The sequence below is a fragment of the Aspergillus fijiensis genome (assembly GCF_003184825.1).
Source record: "Aspergillus fijiensis CBS 313.89 unplaced genomic scaffold BO72scaffold_6, whole genome shotgun sequence".
Lineage (NCBI taxonomy): Eukaryota > Fungi > Ascomycota > Eurotiomycetes > Eurotiales > Aspergillaceae > Aspergillus > Aspergillus fijiensis.
This window is the reverse complement of record NW_024468982.1, coordinates 659,598-683,499: the sequence shown is the minus strand read 5'-3', so window position 1 is coordinate 683,499 and position 23,902 is coordinate 659,598. Positions and strand designations below refer to the sequence as shown.

General features: G+C 54.7%; 8 protein-coding genes across 8 annotated transcripts; 3 read left to right on the top strand and 5 right to left on the bottom strand.

The window, feature by feature from the left end:
• Window positions 1-83: 83 nt before the first annotated feature.
• On the bottom strand, window positions 84-1,708 carry BO72DRAFT_444779 (uncharacterized protein). The gene is made up of 4 exons (XM_040943896.1): window positions 1,158-1,708; window positions 1,015-1,101; window positions 766-960; window positions 84-699 (listed from the first exon to the last, which is right to left on the bottom strand). Exons 1-4 carry the CDS (start codon window positions 1,666-1,668, stop codon window positions 443-445), a joined length of 1,050 nt encoding a protein of 349 aa, XP_040805281.1. The 5' UTR covers window positions 1,669-1,708; the 3' UTR covers window positions 84-442.
• Window positions 1,709-3,560: 1,852 nt separating this feature from the next.
• BO72DRAFT_518761 (epoxide hydrolase family protein) lies at window positions 3,561-5,139 on the top strand. The gene is made up of 5 exons (XM_040949667.1): window positions 3,561-3,920; window positions 3,968-4,508; window positions 4,582-4,657; window positions 4,715-4,969; window positions 5,044-5,139. Exons 1-5 carry the CDS (start codon window positions 3,634-3,636, stop codon window positions 5,130-5,132), a joined length of 1,248 nt encoding a protein of 415 aa, XP_040805280.1. The 5' UTR covers window positions 3,561-3,633; the 3' UTR covers window positions 5,133-5,139.
• A 69-nt stretch (window positions 5,140-5,208) lies between these two features.
• BO72DRAFT_518757 (MIP transporter) lies at window positions 5,209-6,668 on the bottom strand. Its single transcript, XM_040949666.1, has 4 exons — window positions 6,334-6,668; window positions 5,718-6,275; window positions 5,564-5,634; window positions 5,209-5,488 (listed from the first exon to the last, which is right to left on the bottom strand). The coding sequence occupies exons 1-4, from the start codon at window positions 6,545-6,547 to the stop codon at window positions 5,405-5,407; spliced, it is 927 nt and encodes a 308-aa protein (XP_040805279.1). The 5' UTR covers window positions 6,548-6,668; the 3' UTR covers window positions 5,209-5,404.
• Window positions 6,669-7,774: 1,106 nt separating this feature from the next.
• BO72DRAFT_444778 (uncharacterized protein) lies at window positions 7,775-8,476 on the bottom strand. Its single transcript, XM_040943895.1, has one exon. It carries the CDS (start codon window positions 8,368-8,370, stop codon window positions 7,870-7,872), a length of 501 nt encoding a protein of 166 aa, XP_040805278.1. The 5' UTR covers window positions 8,371-8,476; the 3' UTR covers window positions 7,775-7,869.
• A 1,121-nt stretch (window positions 8,477-9,597) lies between these two features.
• BO72DRAFT_524700 (thiolase-like protein) lies at window positions 9,598-11,125 on the top strand (the record flags this gene model as incomplete). Its single annotated transcript, XM_040949897.1, has 2 exons — window positions 9,598-10,021; window positions 10,087-11,125. The coding sequence occupies exons 1-2, from the start codon at window positions 9,846-9,848 to the stop codon at window positions 11,123-11,125; spliced, it is 1,215 nt and encodes a 404-aa protein (XP_040805277.1). The 5' UTR covers window positions 9,598-9,845.
• Window positions 11,126-11,294: 169 nt separating this feature from the next.
• On the bottom strand, window positions 11,295-15,229 carry pmcC (putative calcium transporting ATPase (Pmc1); the record flags this gene model as incomplete). Its single annotated transcript, XM_040947799.1, has 8 exons — window positions 11,295-11,322; window positions 11,579-12,055; window positions 12,135-12,274; window positions 12,333-12,733; window positions 12,782-13,666; window positions 13,721-13,863; window positions 13,943-14,424; window positions 14,549-15,229. The coding sequence occupies 8 exons, from the start codon at window positions 15,227-15,229 to the stop codon at window positions 11,295-11,297; spliced, it is 3,237 nt and encodes a 1,078-aa protein (XP_040805276.1).
• A 1,085-nt stretch (window positions 15,230-16,314) lies between these two features.
• BO72DRAFT_396725 (5'-methylthioadenosine/S-adenosylhomocysteine nucleosidase family protein) lies at window positions 16,315-17,971 on the top strand (the record flags this gene model as incomplete). The annotated part of the gene is made up of 1 exon (XM_040942045.1): window positions 16,315-17,971. One exon carries the CDS (start codon window positions 16,318-16,320, stop codon window positions 17,650-17,652), a length of 1,335 nt encoding a protein of 444 aa, XP_040805275.1. The 3' UTR covers window positions 17,653-17,971.
• A 533-nt stretch (window positions 17,972-18,504) lies between these two features.
• Window positions 18,505-20,425, bottom strand: BO72DRAFT_483391 (FAD/NAD(P)-binding domain-containing protein). Its single transcript, XM_040947798.1, has 2 exons — window positions 18,800-20,425; window positions 18,505-18,743 (listed from the first exon to the last, which is right to left on the bottom strand). The coding sequence occupies exons 1-2, from the start codon at window positions 20,357-20,359 to the stop codon at window positions 18,639-18,641; spliced, it is 1,665 nt and encodes a 554-aa protein (XP_040805274.1). The 5' UTR covers window positions 20,360-20,425; the 3' UTR covers window positions 18,505-18,638.
• Between the last annotated feature and the right edge of the window lie 3,477 nt (window positions 20,426-23,902).

Sequence of the window (23,902 nt, the reverse complement as noted above, 5' to 3'; positions counted from 1 at the left end):
CGCCCCGACAGGGGCTTTTCATTTTAGCAACCAACACGCACATCTTTTCATCTACACATTTAGTTGATGATGTGTTCAGGCTGAATGACAGCAAATGTTATTGCTTGTCATTCCGCCAATCTTTATGGAGATGAAGCTGATTGGGAGGGGGGTGCAGTTTTAGTGCTTATGCGCTTGCTGACGGACTGAGCTAAGCTAAAGGTCTGAAATGATAAGTGAGGGGTAGCCCCCACCCCTTCGCCACCCCTCTCAGTTAATGTGCTGTTCTTTGATTTGCTATTGAGACGTGGGGGCCGATTGCTGCAGGGGACAGAGCTGGTTTCTTGTTTCTCAGAAAATTGAAGGGGGGGGGAGGAAGGGGTTGTTGACAACGTGACAAGCAGCTTGATCCGCCATTCAAAGGAGAAACATATCAAACAGAAATCAAGAAAGAAGATTGTTTCTAGACAGAAATACTAGCCTCCAGACTTCTGTGCGCTAACCTACCTATCAGAATATGCTCCGTCGAGTTGGTGGAGGGCTCCTCCGAGTCACGAACCATACTCAACTTCGTGTCCCGAAGCTGGAGGAGGCGGCGATGACCCGAATCGACCTGCCCAGCGGGTCCCTGTTTCACCTTGGGCCCTTTACCAAAGAAATGTCGGTTGCGCGAGGTGATATAGAGCTGCCGGAAAGATGCGGCGCAGGCAACCATCACCGCTGTCATTCGCCAAGAACGCCAGATGTCAGTCAGGATAAGCAGAGGCTCACAAAGATATCACGTACCCGTTCCCATCTCGATGGAGGACCAGAAGTAGACCCACGAGATGTCCATCGTCTGTGCGTAGTCGATGCCCACAGCCACTCGCACAATGGCGACCGCCATAATGACCACCGTCACAAAAAAGAAGGCGAACAAGACCATCTTCTGGCGCAGCGAAAGCTGTGAGTTCCAGAGGACGAAGATCGGAACGGACAGGACTATGCTCGAAATCAATCACAATTCCAGAGTGAAGGAAAGTGATGGGAACTGACTGAGGGTATCCGTCAAGATATCGCCGGCGCAGCTGCCATAGATGATCTGATTGTCATGATGCACATGTTCGATGGAGCCACAGTGTGCTGCAGGATGCGAAGGTCAACAGGTGCATTCAGGGGCCAGGTTGATCGGGACTCACCCATGATGTAGGCGGTGCTGTTGATGGTGCAGCGATAATCGATAATTCCGATGCAAATAATCCACGACGCTATTGTGATGCCAAAGACGATCCACCACCACACACGGTGGCTCCGGATCTTGGTCCCGAGAGTGTAGAAGAAGGTCAACAAAGACAGTTTCACCAGCCACAGTCCGGAGTAGAACAAGACGAGCCAGGCAACCATGTATCCTTGCAGCTGCGTATAAGCATCTAGGAACTCTAGGGTCGGGGGTGTCTCGCCACTGAACACGGGCGAGTACTGATACAAGACGGGCCCCTCGACCTGCCACATCACCGTCGTTGCCAGCATCATCGCCCAGGCCAACACGACAAGAACATCGTCAAGGAAAAGTCTTCGATAAGTCAAGAGTCGAACGTAGAGACGGAAAATGATAGAGCAACAAGATAGAGCAGTAAAGGTCCACAAAGTAGCGATAAGTGCGCCAAAGGAGATATGAGTGCCTTGAGAGCCCAGGGCTAATCCTGACATGACTGTTATGGGTAAATGTGGATCAAATTGAAGGATTGTGCTACTGGTGTTGGCAAAACGCCAAGGAGATCAGAATTTATAAGGCCCCGCGTCTGCGAGGCACCCCCCAAGGCGACATGTTTTGCAGAGTTATGGTGTGCTGACTGCGCTAGGATGCATGGTGACATGCAAGGCTGACCGGAAGCGGAGCATTCTTGCCAAAATGTGCTGACGCTTTCCGATCTGGCAACTCGTAGCATCAGCCAAATGAGATGCCTTGTGTTTCCACATTCTCTCGAGGACTTACATCATTTGACAGGTTGTCCGCCAGATTGTGGAGGAGATAGATGTATCTTCATCTTAGTAACCTGTATGGCTGATCAGATACAGTATCTAACCTTACCTAGTACCAATATTTGAAACACAAAATTGAAGCCCGGCCAATGAGAAGAATTCTTAGACTCTAGTGCTAACCTTAAGCCTAGCAAAGTTAAATGGCCAGTAATTCAAGGTATTCTTTTGTGATAGATGCAAGTAGCCCTCCTCTGATCAATGCTTAATCTTCCCTCCATTTTTGTCCGCACATCATATTCAAGCCAGACGAGTCCAGCTAGCCTATGGAAAATGCGGGGTGAGCAAAGGAATTCCGGGACTTGAGGTATATTTCTCGGATCGGGATATACTACCGGAAGACTTCCTAACCAGTTTCAGCCAGCTCGACCCGCTGAGCTTCCCCATCTTCTCAGGACCACCGTCGAACTACGCTCGTTCGAGACTCGATACATTTTGGCCCCGATGAAATCCGTCAACTCGGTAATACCTATGACCGAGGCGTCCATCTCATACCTTTGAAAACAGTTGACTAGCTCGGTGTATGAAACTGATTGGTAGTCCCCGATAGTGAACAAGGGCGCTAGGACTAGCTGGGACTTGTTGAGTTGCATGACACTGGTGTGCACGATCTCGTTCTTATTTCTGTTCTCACCATACTTTGTCTTGTTGTTGCCTCTTGTGAGAGTATGTTTGTGGTCAAGTGGCGGCAACTTTATCTCTGTCATCCGTCTCTGAATTCGATAGGCATATTTAATTGGACTATTGGGATCGTCTGGTCGGCTGGTAGAGAAAGACTGTGTGGTGGCATCCCTATTGGTAACTATAATGAGCTATGACTAGCAACCTTCACGGACAACGAACAGGTGTATCTTTGTTCCTGGTGAATGGATTATGGGTTTGGTATGGCTTTGTTGCAGGCACGTTCTCGACAAACGACGGGTCTTTGCGTGGCCCAGTAAACTAGGCTATGAGTTCCAATCCGTCGAACCAGATTTCTACAGGCAGTATTTTTTAAGCTGACATGAGTAAAATCATGACTGTTTTTTTACCGATCACCCCTGTCAGCCTTCTTCTTGTGAGGTCAAGTTCAAGACCGCATCCGCCTCTTTGAGCACTATACTAGGATCATATAGAGAGATTCAAGCATCAGAGGCTCTTAAGAGCTTATTTGACTGCTCTCTTGCACGAAAACCAACCAGGAAGGAAGGGAGCCCTGCATCTGCCCGGGCAATTTAACCAAAGAGGCTTCGCCCAGAGATTGAGCCCTCTCGCGACACTAAGAGTCTCTGCAGGGGACGCGGCTGAAGGACTATACTCTAATCATCTAGCGGATCAAAAATCCAGCTAATACGGTGGCTCGGGGTTGCGGAAATAAGCTAGCGGGACGGCTTAGCGCTTATTGTTCTTCATCAATAGCGGGGCCCGTATACGAGGTATTCCGCCTCAGCTGCAGTGCGCTTCTCGATGGCGCGATGCAACTGATAATGTGATTGGTAATGGGAGCTTAGCAATTGTGCATTTGGCCTCCACGTTGAATTTCTCGAGAGGCTCGCGGGAGAGGGATGAGGGGTATAAGAAGAGTCAATGCGCCCGGGTCTGGTGGTGCATATATAGCTGCCCAGACTCACAATTACAGCGCAAGCAGAATTCACAATGCGAGTGTCGTGGGCGCAAGTGTTTGCCCTCGGCTCCCTTTTAGGGACTGGTCAAGCCAGTCCCGTGCGATCGCGAAATGCATCGCAGGTGCAGCCGTTCCACGTCGACCTGGCGGCGAGGGTGCCGCGCATGCTGGAGCAGATTCGCAGCACGAAGCTGCCCGCGCACCCGGTGTACGTCAACACCGGCAATGCGCAGGGGATCACCCTGCAAGATCTGAAATCATTCCAGCAGGAATGGCTGAAAGACTTTGACTGGAAGACCGAGCAGAAGAGAATCAACAAGTGGGATCTCACCAGGCCGATGCTTGTTCGATGCTAATTATCAGCAGATTCAACCAGTACACGACCACCATCGAAGACCTGACCATCCACTTCGTCCATGAGAAGTCCAACAGCTCCGACGCCATTCCGTTGCTGCTGCTGCACGGCTGGCCCGGCTCCTTTTTGGAGTTCGCCCCCATCATCGACGAGCTGACCGCGCAGGCGACGACCGCCACGGGCAAGAAGGTCGCTTTCGACGTGATCGTGCCCTCCCTGCCCGGGTTCGCCTTCTCCTCGGTGCCCCGCGTCAACTGGACCATCGCCGACACGGCGCGCGTTTTCAACACCTTGCTCACCCAGGTCCTGCACTACGAGACCTACGCGGTCTTTGGGACGGACTGGGGCGCAGGCATCGCCTACAACCTGTACGACCAGTACAACTCGACCGTCCGCGCGGGCCACCTGGCTTTCCTGCCCTTCTTCCCGTTAACCCCGGAAGCGCTGGCGGCACAGAACATCACGCTGTCCTCGCTGGAGGCCTTCGAGGAGGCCGAGACGATGGAGTGGAGTAACACCGGGGAGGGTTACTTCAACGAGCAGACCACCAAGGTATTTTGCCTCCAGAAATCTCAAGCCGATAGCACCCCCCCCCCCGAAGAGCTAACACCATATACCCCTCCAGCCCAACACAATCGGCCTCGCCCTCCAAGACAACCCGGTCGGCCAACTCGCCTGGATCGGCGAGAAATTCCTGAACTGTAAGGCAGCCCCCCACCTTTCCCACCTCCCCAAAGGCCAATCTAACAACCGAAAAGGGTCCGACCCCAACGCCGGAACCAGCCCCTCGGTGCTCACCCACAACGAGATCCTGCGCCACGTCTCGCTCTACTACCTGACGGAGACCTTCGCCTCCTCCGTGGTCATCTACGCGCAGAACCCCAACGGCTTCAGCACGGTGTATAGCAAGGCGCACACCGACGCGCCGCTGCTGTTCAGCGCGTTCAAGTACAATGTGGGCTTCTGGCCGCCGGCGCTGGTTGCGCAGACGGGCAATCTGGTGCTGTATCGCAGTACGTTCTTTCCCTCTTGAGATATCTGCGGTGTTGTCAGGGTTTGAGATGAATGCTAACTTTCGTGGGTGAAGACCACGAACGCGGGGGCCATTTCCCTGGGTTGGATAATCCGGTGGCGTTGATGGAGGATTTGAGGGAGATTGGGAGTTATTGGAAATGAGAGCGGAGCTGTGGGGGGTTATTGAAAGGAATGACGAGTCATGCGGGAAGTGCTGTTGATCTATCTTCTAACAGCTATGACATGTAGTGACTCTATCAACAGTTGCATAATCCCAGATCTGGTTATCCATCAATTCATCACCTTCTCAGAACAGCAAGCCACCCACGTACCAGAAGCCGTGGGCCAAGACAAGCTTTAATCTTCTTACCATCCCATCCCATCCATGAGCGAGGCTCACACTCAACCACCGGTGATACCCCCAGACCGAAGCCTCAAATCCCCTCATCCGCCGCCCTCCACGGCGGCACACAGAAATACACCACCCCATGCCCCACCGCAGCAGCCAGCGCAGCAACCTACACAACACACGCACAGCATTAGCATCAGCACTACACCCAACCTGCATTGCACAGAGAAAAAGCCCAACTCACCCAATGAATCCAATGATACCCCGGAAACCCCGTAGCGACATACACGGCAAAACACCTCGCGGGATTCAACCCTAGCGCCGGAGTAAACAAATTAGCCCTACCCCAGCCACCCAACACCCCAACCAACCACCACGAAAGAAAGGGAAAAACGCACCTGCTCCCCCAAACCCCTCCCTCGTGAACGCCGACGCCCAACTCACCGTCCCCAGCGCCATCCCCACCAAGAACGGCGACAGCGCCGCCCCGAACAACCTCCCCTGGCGGGGATCCAGCCCGACCCCGAAGGACCAGAACACGAGGAGCAGACAGAACACGAATTCGAGGAGGAAGGCCTCGCGCACGGGCACGAGGGATGTGTCGACGGTGCAGCCTCCGACAGCGAAGGCGGGGGATCCGTAGGCGGCGCGGAGGATGAGGCCGGCGAGGGTGCCGCCCAGTGTTTGGGCGGCGAGGTAGATTACGGCGCGGGGGAGGGTGATGAGGCGGGCGAAGAAGGTGGCGAGGGTGATGGTCGGGTTCAGGTGGCTGCCGGTGACGTTGGAGAAGGTGAAGATGCAGAGGGTGAGGGTGAGCCAGTTGACCAGGCTGCCGATGGTGGGGCCGAGGAAGGTGGTTGTTGCGTAGACGCCGGCGGGTGTTGTGGGGGTGGTGGTGGTGGTGGGGAGAGGTTTGATGGAGGCCCAGGCTGTTATGAAGACGTTGAGCATTGTTCCTGCGCGGGGGGCGTTAGTTGGGGTGGTTGTGAGAAGGCACCGAGGGCCGCTGCAGACCAATACATTCAATGAAGCCGAACTTCCACAGATCCAACTCCCCGAAACCCCCCGGTTGCAGCCCCTCCTTCATGCTCATCATCGGCGCCGCGTCCGGCACCCGCTTCAGCAGCGCCGCGTTGTCCGGGTCGTGCCGGTCCACCACCAGCGTCTGGTTGCCTCCGATCCGCCCCGTAAAGGGCTGGATCGTCGGCTTGGCTTCTGTCGCGTCCATTGGCGGCGGAGTGGCGGCTGGGAGCTGGCTAGGACTGGATTGTCGGTAGTGGTAGATGTGCGGCAGCCGGGGTGTCTCCGCAGGGATAACGGCTGTTCGGCTATCTTATAATGAGATTTGCCAATGCCCCTGGTTCGAAGCCCTCTTGCCGAAGCTTTCGTCTCGTACAAGCTTTGATTGAAACCCACTGGAAATATAGTGGCGCTAAACCTGTTTCAGATGCTATACGAGATGGACGGTTTAGTTGTCGCTTCCGGACCGCTTACCGTAGACGGCTAGGCTTAGCCTGTTCTTGGGGGTTAATGTCGGCAGTATCCCGAAGTGGTAAATGGTGTGGGAGGCGGTCTACACTTTCGACCCTGAGCAGTGCCAGGCACAGCGGAGTTGAATGTCCATGGTCGGTATTAGGGAATGACGGTCTTTGATAAAGTGAGGTATAGTACAAGCCTCTTTGTTATCCTGTCTCACCTGCGGCGGTTGCTGCTTCGAAAACAGTGCATATGGTAATGTAGTGAAATTTCCCGTCCCGCTATATATCAAACCGGCCATCTCGCCACCGTTGCTCAAGATGCAAAAACTTCGCTCGTTGTTCGAAACTGCTGTTGATGTCTAGCTTCAGCATATTCAATCAAAAGCTATGATCTGAGCTTATGAGCGATCTCGTATCGAAACGTCGGGAAGTTCTCTGCTTGCACCCACGAGATTTGAGAGGATTTCCCAGATATAGTCATGCCTCTGAAAGGCGGTGACGATGCTTTACTAGGAGAAGAGAATGCTTTCCCTCCTAATCCGAGGGGTTACATGCTTTTGAGCTCGATTGTAGGACATCACTACTTATGCTTCGTATGTGCTCTATCGCCCATTCACCGGCGATGTGTTTCACAATGCCCTAAGTTGTATCAGCCCGAAAGACCAACTCCGACACCACTTATATCAAGACTAGCATTTTGAATACAGTACCACGAGAGCAGAACCACAACCAGGGAGACTATAACAGGATAAAAAAGAATTGCAATTCATGGGGGTAGAAATGAAAGTGTACTATCATTCACTCTACCAGTCTCTCTATAAGGTGATACTTGAGATGAGCAGAAATCGTCATTGGGGCTGGGCGTCGGCATTTAATTTTCGTGTTTCTCATTGGTAGTTAGGTTACAGGAACAATGGGATCAACTATGCATGGCGATAACAACAACACAATGAATATTATTTGACAATTACTATTCTCACAATACAACCATGGAACATCTCCTGGTGCTACCTATGCTAAGGAGTAAGTACTCTTTTACCCCCCTTTCTCCGAAATGCATCCCCTTCCCAAGCTAGTAACAGAAATAACCCGGCCCAATCTGAGGCTTAACCCCACAAGTCAGCGAGCAACACATCCCTGGATTATTAATATCGCAAATCTTGTCCGTCGCCACGCAGGTCTCGGGACACGACACCTTGATACCAGGGAGGTCGCCCACCAGGGGTACTTTGTAAGTAGTGGGATTGTTTCCACCGTTAGTCCCTGTCCAGGTGGCGGCGGAGTGGTCGGATCTCGGTTGGGCGTCCAACTGGAGCGTCTGGCCGCGCTGAGCGAGGAAGGTTTTCGAGGTATCATCGTCGAGGGTGAAGGAGCTGGTCGGTACATCCCAGGGGAACTTCACCCGCACTGAACAGCCCGTGTTGGTCAAGGTGATTTTCTCGCAGAGCAGGTTGGTGGCGGCGCTGAGGATGCCGCTGGTGGGCAAGCCGGCGCAGAGGTCGCGGGCGTGATGGGGCATCCCTGCGACCAGTCCGGCGGTGGGGAGAAATGCAATGAAGTGTGAGGCTTTCATTGTGGATTGAGATGATGGCTTTTAATAGGGTACTTTCTGGGACAGTGCAGCGTTGGTGAGTGACAGATCAGAGAGTGAAGAGCAACGCATTTATAGTCGATGAGCGAGGGACTTTGTATGGCCAAAGACTGCAGCATTCATTCTCAAGTTAGACGAGATAGCATAACCAGCGTCTAGGCCCTGCATGATCGGAGGTATCTCAGTCTAGGCTGTTGTTAGGTTTGCTCTTATGATGGACCACTTTGCTAAATCTCTCTACATCCCATGGCTGTCCCGCATTCCCGACCCACTCCCGCTCCCGCTCCCCGTCGTATCCCTTCCGTTTGCAGCGTGAAGTGGCAATTAGAGTACTCGTCAGACCAAAACTTAATTCGAAACATCATGCACTGCCCACCTTTTCAGATCTGGTGATTTGAGAGTCCCCGGAATCTGTCAAGCTAAGCCAAAGTGGACAGGTGCACGGACGAGGATAGATACTGTACCCGATAATCATGCTCAATTGCAGTGGGTGGCCAGAGAACCTCCTCTTCCCCCCGCCTCCCTTCCCATCAATTCGCCTGACCACTATCTAGGACAGATCGGAAGACCAAGAGAAAAGACAATCCAATGTGTGCAGTAGAAAGACAGCGATCGCGACATACTTAGGCCAGCGATTTCTTCGCGACAAGCGATTACGCTGCCCCCGCAAACTCGAGGAACAGGCGGCATTCTGCGAGAACTACCACAAGAACCAAGCCGTACAGATGCCGATTCAAGAGACTCATGTTTTAAGGCGACGGATAGTAGGTTTTGAGCTGCATGACAAGCTACCTGGGAGCCTCACTCAATCATGGGGAGATGAACAGCGAATCCCAACAATCCCGACCAGGTCATCCTCCGCGATTTCTGATCGATTCCGGAAGTCGCCAGTTGACAGAGTGTCTTTCTCTATGAAGCCAAGCAAGCCGGTCAGTGTGGGAAAGGAAGTAAGCGATCTATACCATGAACGTCCGCGGCCACCGCCAACTAAGGCGACTTCGGGAGACCCGTCCGAACCAGACACATCCAAAGACTGGACGAACCCGGGATCATGAGACACAGAGTTTAGCGTGCGCTGCATGACTTTCGATGCTGCGGTCGATTCGTTTTTGTTGGATGTGTGACGTAGCCGTGTATTAGAGACCCAATTCACAACGTCAACGAGAGACTCGCAGTACTTGGTCCTGCATGCAACACCCCAATTATGCACGAAATCACACTCTGCCAACAAGTAAGGTAGTCTGGTCCAGGGGTCCAAGCGACACCGCCAAGCTCGCTGCATGACCGCCACGCTCGTATTCCGTCCCTGATTGCAAGAATTCTGACAAATTGATGGAAGGAACACATGCAAAGGGACAGGCACGGAAAGAACACATCAAAAGCATCCAGCCTCGCCTAACTCCAACCTTAACCTTTCTATCGACTCTTCTCCAGCTCCCAACCCCATCTGAGACATAATGGGCGCCGCATTCTCGTCTGGCAGCGACGCCCACCCCCCACGCGGGGCAGCGGACGCGGGGGAGGAGCCCGAGCTGACCATCACGGGCCTTGGCACGGAATGGCCGTCGCAGATCGTCACCTCCGACGACTTCCGCCAGTACCTCCTCCGCCATCATCCCGCAGACGCAGCGTGGTAGGTACTTCTCCTCCCCTTCCCGTTTCTAAATACCCCCACGACTCAACTCATAACCACTGCAGGGTCCAAACGCTCCTCAAAATCAACGCCCGCAGCGGCATCGCCTCCCGCGCTCTGATCGGCTTCAACAACAACCCCCTCTGGTACGACCCCAGAAACCAGTCCACCCCGCCGACCGCGAAACAAGTCTCCTCCGAATTCCACCGCCACGGCGTCCCGCTCGCCGCCCGCGCCGTCCGCGCCGCCCTAACCGACAGCCACCTCCCGGCGTCGGCCATCACGCACACCGTCGCCGTGACCGTCACCAACGCGGGAGCGCCAGGCTACGACCAAGCCGTGTTCCGGGATGTGGGCATCTCCCCGGGGGCGGAACGCGTGCTGCTGAGCGGGATCGGCTGCGCCGGGGGACTTGCAGCCCTGCGAGTGGGGAGCTCGCTTGCGCGGGCGGCCACGCTGCAACGGAAGCCCGCGAGGGTGTTGGTGCTTGCGTGCGAGGTGTGTAGTATCCATCTGGCGGCGGAGCTGCACGCCACTGCGAAGAAGGTGAGGTTGAGCGGAGGGGAGGATATCAGTATCGGACCGGCGCTGTTTAGTGATGGTGCTGCCGCGCTGGTGCTGTGCAATGCGCTCGCGCTCACCGGGGAGATGCCCAGACGGTTCGCGGTGGTGGATTATCGGACTGCGATTACCCCGGAGACGCATGAGGCTATGTCCTATCGGACGACAGAGTATGGGTTTCAGCTGACGCTGGCGCGCGAGGTTCCGGCGCTGGCGGTTGCGTCTTTGCGGGGGTTGTTTGGGGAGTTGATGCAGGCGAATGGGATGGCGTCGGCTGGTCCGGGGGAGTTGGAGTGGGCGGTTCATCCAGGGGGATTGACGGTTCTCAGGGGCGCGCAGCTGGCGTTGGGGTTGTCGGATGAGGCGATCCGGGCGAGTCGCGAGGTGTATGAGTCGAGGGGGAATAGTTCGAGTGTGGCGGTGTTGGCGGGGCTGGATCGGTTGAGGGGGTGGGAGGGGCGGAGCTTGAGGAAAGAGGTGGTGGCCGTCAGTTTTGGGCCTGGGTTGACGACCGAGATGGTTCTGCTGAGGCGGTTGGTGTAGGTTCTTGGGGGTGGGGGCTTTTGTTAGCAGCGAGTGGAGGATACATCATTATAATGTGAATATATGCTAGTGGTGGTTGGTCTTACCCCCCAATGACCGTATGATAAGACATTACTAAATTTGGATCTAGACTGCGTAAGCCATCACGAGGGATTAGCACTGAGCAGGCTCAGAGGAATGCATTTAGGGCTAACATACTGTGTACATCGTCAACAAGAGTCTCTACTTGCGGCCGCATCACCAACCGACTACCAACAGCTATAGACAACACCATAACCTAATCCGATCGCATATCACCGCTCCACCCCCATCTCCTCATCCCCACGCCCTACCCCCCTCTTCCCCTTACACCTCCCAGCCACCCTCTTACCCCAGACCCCCACAGCCCCCAAAGGCCGTACTACCAGCATCTTCACCCCGACCCCCACCCACCCAAGTCCCCACGCAACATACCGATCCGGCACGAACTTCAACACCGCCGCCCAAGGCACACACACCACCGCGAACCCCAAGCAATACCCCCACTGCGCGCCACTCAGCCGCGTCACGCCGAACGCCTCCCCACCCACAAAGATAATGAGAATCTGCCCGCCCACCATCAGCACGTTGATCACCATGAACCACGCATTCTTGGTGAGGCCCTGGAAGATATTGAGCTTGTTGTCCAGCCGACGGCAGTTGAACTCGTTGAAGATCTGCATCCACACGAAGGTGTTGAAGATGATCGTGTCGAGGAGCACGCGGTCGTGGGCGTCCCCGGTGGGGTTGAGATTGAAGATCCGGTCGCCGGCGAAGTACAGCGTGAAACAGAGGGCGAGTTTGTAGAGGGATTGGCCGAGCATGAGTTTCCACATCGTGGTCGTGAAGAGGGGTGCGTGGCGGGGGGTTGGGGGGCGGGAGAGGATTGAGGGGGTCGGGGGGTCGGTGGCTCTGATGGTTGTTAGTTGGTGGAGTAGGGGATGGGGAATTGGGGGAAAGGGGGAAGGGAAGGCGGGGGAGGGGAGATTACAGGGCCAATGCTGCGAATGTGTCCATGATCAGGTTCAGCCAGAGGAGTTGCACGGCTTTGAAGACGCTTTCGTTGGAGCTGTTGTAGATGGCTGTTACTACTGTTAGGCAGACGGCGGTGATGTTGACGGTGATTTGGAACTTCAGTACATTCATCAGTGATTGGCTTTGCGAGGAACAATGTCAGGGAGGTGCGCACCTGCAGGAACTTGGCTACCGCGTCGTTGACGCAACGCCCCCATGCAATGGCTGTGACGATCGAACGGAAGTTGTCGTCGAGTAGGATGATCGAACTGGCTTCGCGTGCCACTTCCGTCCCGCTCAGGCCCATGGAGAAGCCCACATCCGCCGACTTAAGGGCGGGCCCGTCGTTCGTCCCGTCTCCGGTCACGGCGACGATCTCCCCGAGCTTCTTCAGGTGCTGTACTAAGAGTTGCTTGTCGCTCGGGGAGGAGCGGGCTAGGACCTGGAGACGCGGCAGGATTGCGTCTAGTTCCTCCTCGCTTAGCTTTCGCAGCTCAGGCGCTTCTATTGCGATGCCCTCGTCGGTCTTGATGCCGCATGCGGCGGCGATAGATAATGCGGTGTTGATATTGTCGCCTGCAACGTCAGTAACGCGAACGAGCGCTCAAGGAGAGCCAAACTCACCGGTGACCATCTTCACTTTCACCCCCGCCGAATGGCACTGTCGAATTGCCTCCGTCACCTCCGGTCTCAACGGGTCGTGAATCCCAAACAACCCAATCCAGGTCATGTCGGTGAATATCTCCTCAAAGCGAGGAAGACCCTTTTCGCTTCCCCTACTGCCTCCGGCAACCCCAGCAGGGAGATCACGATACGCCAGCCCGATGGTGCGCAGAGCGGCCGAGGCATAAGTGTTGATGCTTCGCTCCATCGTGTCTACATCGCTGTCAGCCAACTGGCCAACGGGCACCTCGTCCACATCATCATCAGCGAGGACAACCGTCCTGCACGCCCGCAAGACCACCTCCGCTGCTCCCTTGACCAGCACTCGGTACGTATCTGGACGCACGTGATAAACCAAGGCCATCGCCTTCCGCGCCGAGTCAAACGGATACACCTGCAGAACGTCGACCCCAGCCCGCTCCGCAGCAAGATCCGGCACGTCCAGATGCTCCTGCGCCAACTGCAGCAGCGCAATCTCCGTCTTGTTGCCAACCAGCTCGGTCCCGTGCTCTCTTCGTTCCTCGAAAGCAGTCGAGTTGGCGACGATGCTTTTCACCAGCAGATCCCGGAACGAGGCGGGGAACCTTGCAGCAGCTTGTGGAACCTGCACCGGACAAGCAGCTGGAGAAGTGTCGGTGGGCATGTGGCCGAAGGACTCGGACACCCCGAAGAACCCGACCACCGCCGTCATCTTGTTTTGCGTCAGGGTGCCCGTCTTATCCGAGCAGATGACGGTGGCGTTGCCCATTGTCTCGCAGGCGCGCAGCTGTCGCACCAGGTTATGTTCTTTCAGCATCCGACCCGTCGCGAAGGCCAGTGCCAGGGTGACCGCGAGGGGGAGGCCCTCTGCAAACGTCAGTCCATAAACCATATTTTCTTCCGCTCAATGCCAGCACATACCAGGTATAGCCACCACAATGACCGTAACCGTGACAATCAGAATGTCCATGAAGATCTGCCCCTTGACCGTCGACGGCGCCGGGTTATCGGGCAGCTGCGCCAGGAAGCGGAAAAGGAGGACGAAGAAGAGAAGTAGCGCAGCCCTAACCCACCACACATCAGCATGCAAACCCCCAGTCACATAACCCAACAAAACATGAACAAGAACATGGAACAGCATACCCCAGCCCGAACCACCCGATCCAGCTCGCCAACCGGCTTAACTTCACCTGCAACGGGGTCGGATCACTCTCCGTACCGAGGGACACCATGATCCACCCATGGGTGGAATGCGGACCCACGCTAAGCACAAGGTAGGTCCCAAGGCCTTCCAGAATCTTACTCCCGGAGATGATGAACGGGTCGAGATTCTCCTCCTCCAGTTTCTGAATCACCTTCTCCTCGCAAAACACCCCCTCATCCGCCTTATGCCTTCCGGCCACCAACCGCTCCCACGCCTCCGCCCCACCGACCTTCTCAATCTGATCCGCCTCCCCAGTGGCGAGGGACTCATCGCACCGCAGCCCGTAGTTGGTGACGACGACCCCGTCCGCAGGCGCACAGTCCCCGGGCTCGAGGTGCACGAGATCTCCGACGGTGAGGTCGTGGATGTGCACCATGACCTGCTGCCCGGAGCGGATGACCCGCACCTCGCGGTCGACTTTCTATCCCAGCAACCAACATCAGCACGGTTCGCCAAACCCAATACTCACAACTGCACCCCACACCCCACACCCCAATCCCCATACCCCACCGGGAATTCCAGGAAAGCGCCGCGGGGAAACGTACCAACCGCCCCAACCGCCGAAACTGCCGCTCCTTCTGCCAGTCATTCCCCGCCGTCGCCGCGACCACGATCCCGATCGCCACGCACACCGCCACCCCCTCGATCCAGTCCACGCGCGACTGCCCGCTGACCGCCTCGTAGATGCCCAGCGACAGCGACACGACGGCCGCCGCGGTCAGCAGGAGGATGATCTTGTCGTTGTACGCGTCCCAGAGTAGCCGGCCGAAGGATTTGCGGGGGGGTTCAGGGAGGATGTTGCGGCCGTAGACTTTGATACGATCCACGAACTGATCCGGGGGGATCGTGGGGCTTTGTTTCGGGGCGGTGGGGTGGGCGAGGAGGGGGGAAGTGCTTGTGTTTGTGCTTGTGGTTTTGGTTTGGGAGATGGAGATCGCGTGGTGGTGGGCTTGTTGGCGGGTGATGGTTCCGGTGAGGGTGGTTTCGGTGGTGGTCAGGCCGGTCGTTAGGTTGGTGCGGAGGCCGTGTTCGAGGCCTTGCAGGCCGCCTAGTTCAAGGTACTGGGGTAGGGATTTCGGGTTGAAGAGGGTGGTTAGCTGTGTTGGGGTGAAGGCGAAGGGGGTGGGTGAGGAGGAGGGGTCTGAGGAGGAGGGTGAGGGCGAGGGGGGCCGGCGGGAGGTTGGGAGTGGTGTTTGCGTGGGTTTGCCGTCTATAGTCGTGGTCATCTTGCTTGGTCGATGGTGGATTAGGTGGTCGTGGTGAACTGCTACTGATTCATCGTGATACATTTATGCCGACTATGTTGCTGTCGGTTTCATCATGCCTTGCGAACAAGGTTGGGGGCTGTGCTGTTGTACCCCGGATTTGAGCCGTGGTTCGTTGCTCGGATTGGGGGGTGGGGGGAACCCTAATTTGATCTCTGCTTTGAGGGGGTATGTTGGAAGAGCAAAACCGGAATCGGGATAGGAGACATAGACGACTGTATATCAGGGTGTGGGTGGATGGTATACATGATCAATCATTTCCAAAATACCGGGCTCGAAAGAGGCTGTGAAGAGAGTTGGCAGAGAGGTTGTTGACAGTATGATTCCGAGACAGATGCATGGCAGCGGCAACAAGACCCGATCCCCGGGTCACCCAGACTTCCCTTCTCTCGGCATGGCACAGCCTCCCTTGGCTTAATCATCGATTCGCAGGTCTGCATACCTGAGTGGGTGTGGTATTGTAGACCAACTCAATACCAGAGGAGTCATGGGACGCCGGCGGAGCTGTCTCATTCCGCTCTTGGCGTCTTTGAGGAAAGGTTGGATCACCGAGTCGTTATTTGCGTACAAGATTGGCATCCAATCAACAATCCCATTTGAATGGATCTTTGAGGGCAGTAAACAGGTTTCTCAGTTGTGCAGCATTCAAACAGGTAGTAAACGCCTTATAGCTTATTCCTTCACGCACATGCCATTCGACGAATGCCAAGCCTTGTGTAGAATTGGACCGTGCGACCGTTGGGGGGGGGGACCGGTCAGGGTTATGCTAGATTTGGACTTCAGTCCTGGATATCAAAAAATTGCAAAGGCCAGCAACATCTCGCCAATCTTCGCACCAAGATCATCGCTTGCGGGTGATCAATATCCACGCTAATCATGCTATGGATAATGCCCCGCATGCTTCGGCTCAACGTGGTTAGCCTGACGTCCGCAGTGGACACTGCGCGCACCGAAGGAACGGGCATCATTGGCGGACTAGCCGCCGGCCTTCTCCATGAGGCTCAATGCTGGCCTACACCGTCACAGCCATATAACCAAGACTGCCTCTTATGTTAATCACTCGATTCTGCTTGACTCAAGACCGGGGTGGGCTAAAAGCCGACGAGTACATCAAGCCCCAAACCCCGCACAGAATCCCACAACTCAAGCACACAATGGACGGCATGCAACAACCGCACCCTGAACCAAGCGACTCCGACTCTTCCGAAGAAAGCCCGCTTGCCAGCATATCCCCCGAAGAAATCACCGTCGCGATCTTCTGCGCCCTCCCGCTAGAGTCAGTAGCCGTGCGCTACGCCCTCGACGAAGAATTCCACTGCCGCCCGCGATACAACCCGCAAACCAAATACGTCTTCAGCTACGGGCGCATCGGCGAGCACAAGGTCGTGCTCGCGCGGCCGCATCAAATCGGCCCCGTTAAGGCAGCGCTCTGCGCCGCGGCGGTGGGCCAGCTGTTCCCGAGCGTGCGGTTCGCACTGATGGTGGGCATCGGGGCGGGGATTCCCGGCCAGCGGGATATCCGGTTGGGGGATGTTGCGGTTGGGGTGCCGAGAGAGAATCATCCGGGGGTGGTGGAGTATGATCTGGGCGAGGAAGACGGCGGTGCATTTGCATCCAAGGGGGTCTTCAACAAGCCCCACCCGCTACTAGTCAGCGCGGACGGGTGTCTGGAGGAGGAGGAGATCATGGGGCGGAGTTCACTCCGGAGGATTCTGAGGTCCATCACCAGGATGCCCGGGTATGGGCGCCCCGACGCCGCTGCATTGGATGTGCTATACGATCCGACTTTTCACCATGTTAACAAGGGGGCGGATTGTCGCGGGTGTGAGGGGTCCTCGGAGCGCAAGGTGGTCGCCCGCGGAGTGCGGGCCACGAAACCGAAATACCCGGTTGTGCATCGCGGCCTGATACTGTCTGGTGGTGGCGTAGTGAAAAGCCCCGAGCATCGAGACCGTCTCCGCCGCGGCTATGACGACGCCATCTGCTACGAAATGGAGGCCGCCGGTATCGTGGACGAGATCCCCTGCCTCGTAATCCGCGGGATCTGTGACTACGCGGATACGCACAAGCAGGACGGGTGGCATCGGTACGCCGCGGCGGTGGCAGCGGCGTACTGCAAGGCGGTGCTGTGCAAGATTGATGGTCCGGATGAACCAGCGGCCGCAACGGAGCAAAGGACGAGCGATGCGATCGGGGAGTGTGAGTTCACAATGTCGCGCCACCACCCCCAGTCGGGCAATTTGCCCTGGTCGGATGCCGCGGCCGCCATCCCCCGTCGCTTGCTGCCGACTTCGGATATTAACTCAAGCTCACTGTGCCAGGACACCACAGGATCGCGTGGACTGGTGCATTGGTATAACGACTCAGTCGATCATATTGAGTAGTCGTGCAATTGGGTCCCAAGACCGCATCGGGGAAAGGGTGCAGGATCCAAGACCCTTTTTCTTCCTAGTGCGTATAGTGTACTGTACGTAGTCACCAGCGGCCGGGGGCGGAGATTATACGGGCTTGGTCCCTGAATTACCGAGATTACAGTTTACTCAGAGGCATGATTTCATATATGATGCTTTCATAGCGCTTACTGCGATATTGTGGATGTATCTGTAATGTCATTTATTCTCACATGCCAGGGAAAAGGGGCATTGAAGGAGTACGTTGAGACAGTGGTGAAAGATCATTTCCCAATCAGAGAATGACGCACCCAGGAGCAGGAGTGTGCATGATGGAAAGTCAGTTTCCTTAAGTGGAGTGGCTGGACTCCAGGGTCCAGGCACTTGTGCTCGGCTAGGGTGGATAGCCGCTGACGCTGCAGCAACAGCGGGGAATGTGAGTTCTTTAGAACCTCAAACTGTCACGATCCAGGCTGGCGGGCTATACGCTAGTTGGTACCAAGATGAATGTTAATAAATAGGAGAACCTCCGGATTTGGAAGGATTTCTGCGTTCAACAACCGTTACAAGGAAACAATGCGGAGCGGCGAGTCAGAGGAACCCGCAATGTAAAAGGAATCTGTGGTGCGGGTTTCGGGTTTCTTTTCAGGCCTCATCACTGGTCTATGTGATTTACCATCTTCTTAGCAACTTGCGCGCAAGACGAAGACAGACCGTCGCTCACAAGGTAAGAATCTAGTAAATTAAGTAGCGACCAACCGTCACGCGTGCTCAACATACAGGGAGGAAGATTGTGAAGATACCAATCAACGCATCGGCTGTGGTCTAAAAAGAAATCAATTACCTGCTCGGCTGAGTACATGACTACTAAGCTAGTATTCACGACCGAACCCATTATAAGGTTCAAAAAGTCGTTACTTTACACGTAAAATACAGAATACTAGTTTCAACACTCTCCCCTCTGGAAAGGGCAAACCCGTCTAATGAGCCAGAATACGCTCCACAGCGTTCTCCGCAACGACCATGATGGTCGCCTGGTTGTTTCCGGAAGCCAGATCGGGGTGGATACCACCGTCCACAATGTACTATCAAACTGCCTCAGTAACCTTTTCTGAAATTTGGGAAGAGAAGGAAGACATACCAGATTATCCGTACCGTACACCTTGGTGTTAGTATCAACAACAGCAGTACCGTTGAAGCGGCCGTCATCGGTGCCCATCTTGGTGGTGCCGGCGTAGTGGATCCCCGCGGTGAGCGAACCAAGAATGGCGGAGGTGTTGGTGTACTCGACCAACTGGAAGCCCGAGCCAGGGGCGTTGATGGCATCGACCATGGACTGGATGAACATGGTGGCGGCCTCGCGGTCGCCGGCCGTCTGCAGGTAGGGCGACTTCTCGATGACGGTGCGCTGGTCCGCATCCAGCCCCAGGACACCCTTGGAGGTCAGGCCGTGCGTCATGTAGGTGGTGATGGTGACCTCGCCCTCGGCCGTCGGGGTGCAGGAGCCCTGGTAGTACCGGGTGTGGCCGTCGCTGGCGACGTTGGAGCTGAAGAAGATCAGCCGGTGCTTGCCCTGCGTGAGCACCCCGTCGTTCTGCTCCTCGTACGCGGTGATCTCGCTGGTCGCGGTGCCGTTGAGGATCGCGGCCGCGTCCAGTTCGTTGAAGTCCTTGTCAGTCTGGATGACGATCGAGAAGATCGGGTGGTCCATCAGGCTCTCGCCGACGGGCAGGTGGATCCACTCCCTGGCCGGGGGCACGGCGATCCCGCTCTTCTGGGCCGTTTCGATCTGCGCCCGCGGGCCGATACCGGAGTTGAACAGGATGCGCGGCGAGTGCAGCGCGCCGGAGGAGAGGACCACGCGGCCGCCGGGGGCGAGAGGGATGGTTTCAGTCTGGTTGCTCGCCGCATTCACGATCTCGACTCCGGTCACCAGACTGCCGCTGCGGACAACCCGGGTGGCGAGGGCGCCCATGCGGAGGGAGAAGTTGGGGTACTGCAGGGCGAGCGGGAGGTAGGTGCGGACGGGGCCGGCACGCTTGTAGTCCTTGATGTTCCAGACGGGATGGCTGTAGGTCTGGAACTTCTCGTTGCGCTGGGCGCTCATGTCGGTGGCGGTCCAGTTGAGGTTGTTGAAGAAGGTCGACAGGGTGGTGAACAGGGTCTGGTCGTAGAGCTTGCCATCGGCCGAGGGCACGCTGCTGCCCGGGTTGCGAGCGTAGAGGCGATCGGCTCCTGCAGTCACGTTCGCCCACTTCCAGCCCACCGGCCATTTATCGTCGAAGTCGTGGTCCGGGGGGTGCACGAAGACCATGTAGTTCACCGTCACACCGCCGCCCAGGATGCAGGCCGCCGTACCGTCGGTGTCGGTACAGATGTACTCGGACCACTGCGGGAAGTTGCCGACATCGAAGGACAGACCCGGCACGTCGATGGCCGTCAGGGTATCGTTCCACGACAGGGTGTAGTTGGAGCCGGTTCCGACCGTTGGGCCGGCCGTGCTGCGCTCCAACAGCAGCACAGTCTTGTTGGCTTCAGCCAGACGCTCCGCAGTGATGATGCCGGACGGACCGCCTCCAACAACAATGTAGTCGTATCCCGACTGGACCGTGTGGTTCTTACCGTCAGTCGGGCGGGCCTGGGCGCCCAACAGGGCTCCGGCTGAAGCCAGCAGCGTGGTCGCAGTCCAGAAGGCGTGCATGGCGGAAGATCTTGGTGGATGATCTGTGACTGGTGGAAATATGCATCCTTGACAGATCCCGGGGTTTATATATCTTTTTTTCTAGAAGAAAATTTATTTTCCCCTACAGGGTTGATGCGTTCATTGTCGAAGAATCAGCTAATGATGACCGAGGGTGACCGGTGCCTCCCGGGCTGCCGGGCGAATCGGCGTCCAGTAGGCGGTCCCACCTCGTGGCGTAAAACTTGGATAGGGTGTTGTGGGGTCGCTTTATCAGAATTTCATAATCACTTACTCAGGACTTACTCAGTCCCCTCAACAATAAGGATCGCACAGCGGCTATCATGAGCCAAAGTCCCTGGACACTCGTCTGTGGGTCAGAGTTATGCCAACATAGGTACATACAAGCTGCCTCTTCCTTCACACAACCTTCTGAGAGTCAATTGATTTATGTAATCCCGTCCGAGACGCGCGCCTTGCTAACCACAATCTGCAACTCCTGAAAGCTTTTGTTCAAGGACAGCTCGTATTAATCTACGTTGGCTCTCTTCCCGGTCTCTTGCCTTCACCAAACATTTTGTGAGAAGCTTGAGCCCGGGAGGGTTGACGCGGACTGTAGAGTATACGAGGTAGACTAAGCTCAATGCCGTATGCGAGAAGATAAAGTGGATGTCCACATCCCAATCAGCTTCCACCTTCCTCTAGATCCTGGTTCTAGCTCGGATGGCGCCGGGCCATTCAGTAGTTAGATCATATGGAAAAGAGTTTTGTGAGCGGGTAATCAGATAACCGAACAGCCTTTCATACACGGAGCGGACTTTCGCCAAGAATCAGGTCTGTGTGCTATTGCCGCGTATTACCCTGGAGACCCAACGGTTTTTGAGGGCTTCTGGTCTCGCGATACAAGCTATTTGGGCCCGATCATCCCGTGTGACAGACTGTGCAGATAGCATGGGAAGACGGCCGAGTCTGCTTCTCGTGATGACGGGCCGGGTTCGGGCTGGAAGTGGGTCCACGGCGGACACGCTTCTTTTCACTTCGAATGCCAGCCCGATTCTTCTTCATATCCTCTATGAAGCTCGTTGAACGAGACATCATATCTCCAGTCTTACGAACTCAATAGGAATGCACCATTTTGCGGATCAAGGCCAGACGAGTAAGAGACTTCTCAGGTGAGCGTATGTATAGCACACAGGGTCGGAAAGTGAGATCCCGGTGCTCCCGAATTGCATGTCCCGATTGCCACACAAGATTGTGCCCGCCGTTGAATCGCACAGAAAATGGCACATGTTCTCCCAAGGTTTGACAATGCGATGCGCGAGTTCCTTATGAAATTAGAAAAAAGAAAAGGGAAAAGAAAAAGGAAGTCAGTACTATGCCTTTCATTCTCCAAGCATGTCGAGGTAATTCAAGTCGTCTTGATGAGCTGCTACGGCTTTGTCGGTCATTACGGCGCTCAAACCAGTCGCCTGTCCCCAGCGAAGAGCCAGGAGCTTGGAGGTTATTGTAAAGCAAAATGGAAGCTTTCTAGAATTGTTTAGCAGGTCATCTCGGTCATCTCGGTCATCTCGGGGTTGAGTCAAAACGTGTCAGAGAGAAATCTCGGCATGGTCAAGAATTCTGCCCCGAGAGCGGTGAGTCAACCTTGCCAAGCATGACAGACGCCGCGCTGATTGGCTGCAATTCTTTCGAAACCAAGTGCCTTGATTGGCCCTTTGTAACAGTAGTCACATGACATGAGTGTTTCTGCGGGATACTCGAGTGTGACAACTTCAAGGGGGCTCACTGAGAGGTCGGGGCCGTAGGACTGCTTCAATGCACGCATTCTTCTCCGTAGTTCTAATATCAATACACATAAGTACTCAAACAGGGGCTCCAATAAGGGCCCAGAAAAGTCCTTAGAAAGGTGTAAGTACGGGCTCTTGTAGGTACAGCACTTTCTAACTGATCGCATGAGAGCATAAAACTAGGACTAGATTATATTGCTTCAGAGCTACCTTTGTCACAAACATTATTTCCATTCCAAAGTTCTGTTTGACAATTATAGGAAGTGGGTACTCAAGAATGAATGAACCCGGTCGATCATGGTTATTCCCGAACCCTAAATATATCTGGATAGCATCGGCACGGTAGAGAATCAAACATCTCGAGCCAGGATACCACCGCAAAGGAAAAACTTGGGAGCTATACAATAACAAGTAAAAAGAAGAATGAGATCTGGTTATTTCACTTCAAACGGGTTAGGAAGTACCGACAAAACTTAGGATGATTTGAATAGACAGAATAAGAAAAAGACAAGAGACATCTCGGACATGTTGATCTTTATTTCAACAACACTGGATGAGGACCCTGTTTGATCATGCCCTAATCAAACTAGAGATCGAGTGCGATGCCGATCGGTCAATCACTAGGGCCCGAGAAAATTTTGGAAAAACTCCCTCAAGTCAAAGGAAACACGGAGCAAAGTTCCATCGTATCAAGGATATACGATAAAATGGGTACATTCATATACCCAGTTCTCTTCCCAGGGCATAGTATGTTTCGACCGAGATACAATGCATCATCAAAGCTAGTGTCTGGTAATTACACTGCTTGATTCCAGACTGCGGTCGAGAGTAAAATCTGTTCAAGCTACGATACTTAATCAGGAACTATCTGGAGAGTACGTAGAAAACGCATTTTGCCAAGAAACATGGATCTTTTGAGAGACTCTTATTTAAGACTTCTCAGAATGAGCCGCCATTCGGACCATCTCAGTCATTGCAATATGTTCCAGCCTGTTGCCATCGGGACTGAATTTACCAGATTTGGGATGTCAACTTTCGACATCCGGCGAAGGAGACAAACAACTTGGAACCCAGTGTCGCCAATTTCAGTAAACACTCGTCCCTACCTGCACAAGCCACGAGGACCTCACATCAACACTTACAATGCGTGCAGAAGCACAAGATACTGAGTACAACAATGAAGATACTTACAACCAATTTAAAAATGCATGTGGCATTTTCTTGGCAAGCGTTTAGCCTAAATTCGTGGTTCCCTTCACCCTCTACATCGCTGCCCTCGTTTTTCGTAGCATAAAAGAGGACGTCCAACAAAACGCATTCCAATAAATGCTCTCCTGTTCATACAATTGGTAGTCCCGAGCTTTTTGTTCTCTGGAGACAGATAAAAGACGGTCGAGTATTATTCACGGACAAATGATTATGCACAATGGAGCTTATTACTCTGCTTGTGGCCGGCATTGAACCAGGTGCAACCCCGAGGTATCTTTATGTTCCCTTGAGAGAGAAGGAAATAATAAGGCCAATAATGTCTTCGTTGTAAGACTGATCCGCTGGAAGATATCTAGAAAAACACAACTTGGCTACGGCTTGGTTCCATCCTTGTATCACCGCACTGTTGCATAAGTTTGAAATTGTTTTGCTAACATGAACATCGAATCGAGATGATCTCTGGATACGTGCACTGAGTCCAAGCCGAGGCAATTTCCGGCTAATCTGGAAGGACAGTAAGACCGGACATGACATCGTGGTTTAGTTCACCTGTGGTGCCTGAAACTGA

Bases quoted from the DNA above. Each gene is read 5' to 3' on its own strand.
- BO72DRAFT_444779 (XM_040943896.1), bottom strand. From the start codon at position 1,668: ATGTCAGGATTAGCCCTGGGCTCTCAAGGCACTCATATCTCCTTTGGC. The intron at 961-1,014 runs GTCAGTTCCCAT...TTTCGAGCATAG, and splicing joins TATCTTGACGGATACCCTCA to TCCTGTCCGTTCCGATCTTC. The intron at 700-765 runs GTACGTGATATC...GGCGAATGACAG, and splicing joins CTCCATCGAGATGGGAACGG to CGGTGATGGTTGCCTGCGCC.
- BO72DRAFT_444778 (XM_040943895.1), bottom strand. From the start codon at position 8,370: ATGAAAGCCTCACACTTCATTGCATTTCTCCCCACCGCCGGACTGGTC.
- BO72DRAFT_518757 (XM_040949666.1), bottom strand. From the start codon at position 6,547: ATGGACGCGACAGAAGCCAAGCCGACGATCCAGCCCTTTACGGGGCGG. The intron at 6,276-6,333 runs GTCTGCAGCGGC...CCCCCCGCGCAG, and splicing joins CGGCTTCATTGAATGTATTG to GAACAATGCTCAACGTCTTC. The intron at 5,635-5,717 runs GTGCGTTTTTCC...CTCCGGCGCTAG, and splicing joins GGAGGGGTTTGGGGGAGCAG to GGTTGAATCCCGCGAGGTGT.
- BO72DRAFT_483391 (XM_040947798.1), bottom strand. From the start codon at position 20,359: ATGCACGCCTTCTGGACTGCGACCACGCTGCTGGCTTCAGCCGGAGCC. The intron at 18,744-18,799 runs GTATGTCTTCCT...GCAGTTTGATAG, and splicing joins TGTACGGTACGGATAATCTG to TACATTGTGGACGGTGGTAT.
- BO72DRAFT_518761 (XM_040949667.1), top strand. From the start codon at position 3,634: ATGCGAGTGTCGTGGGCGCAAGTGTTTGCCCTCGGCTCCCTTTTAGGG. The intron at 3,921-3,967 runs GTGGGATCTCAC...AATTATCAGCAG, and splicing joins GAGCAGAAGAGAATCAACAA to ATTCAACCAGTACACGACCA. The intron at 4,509-4,581 runs GTATTTTGCCTC...ATACCCCTCCAG, and splicing joins TCAACGAGCAGACCACCAAG to CCCAACACAATCGGCCTCGC.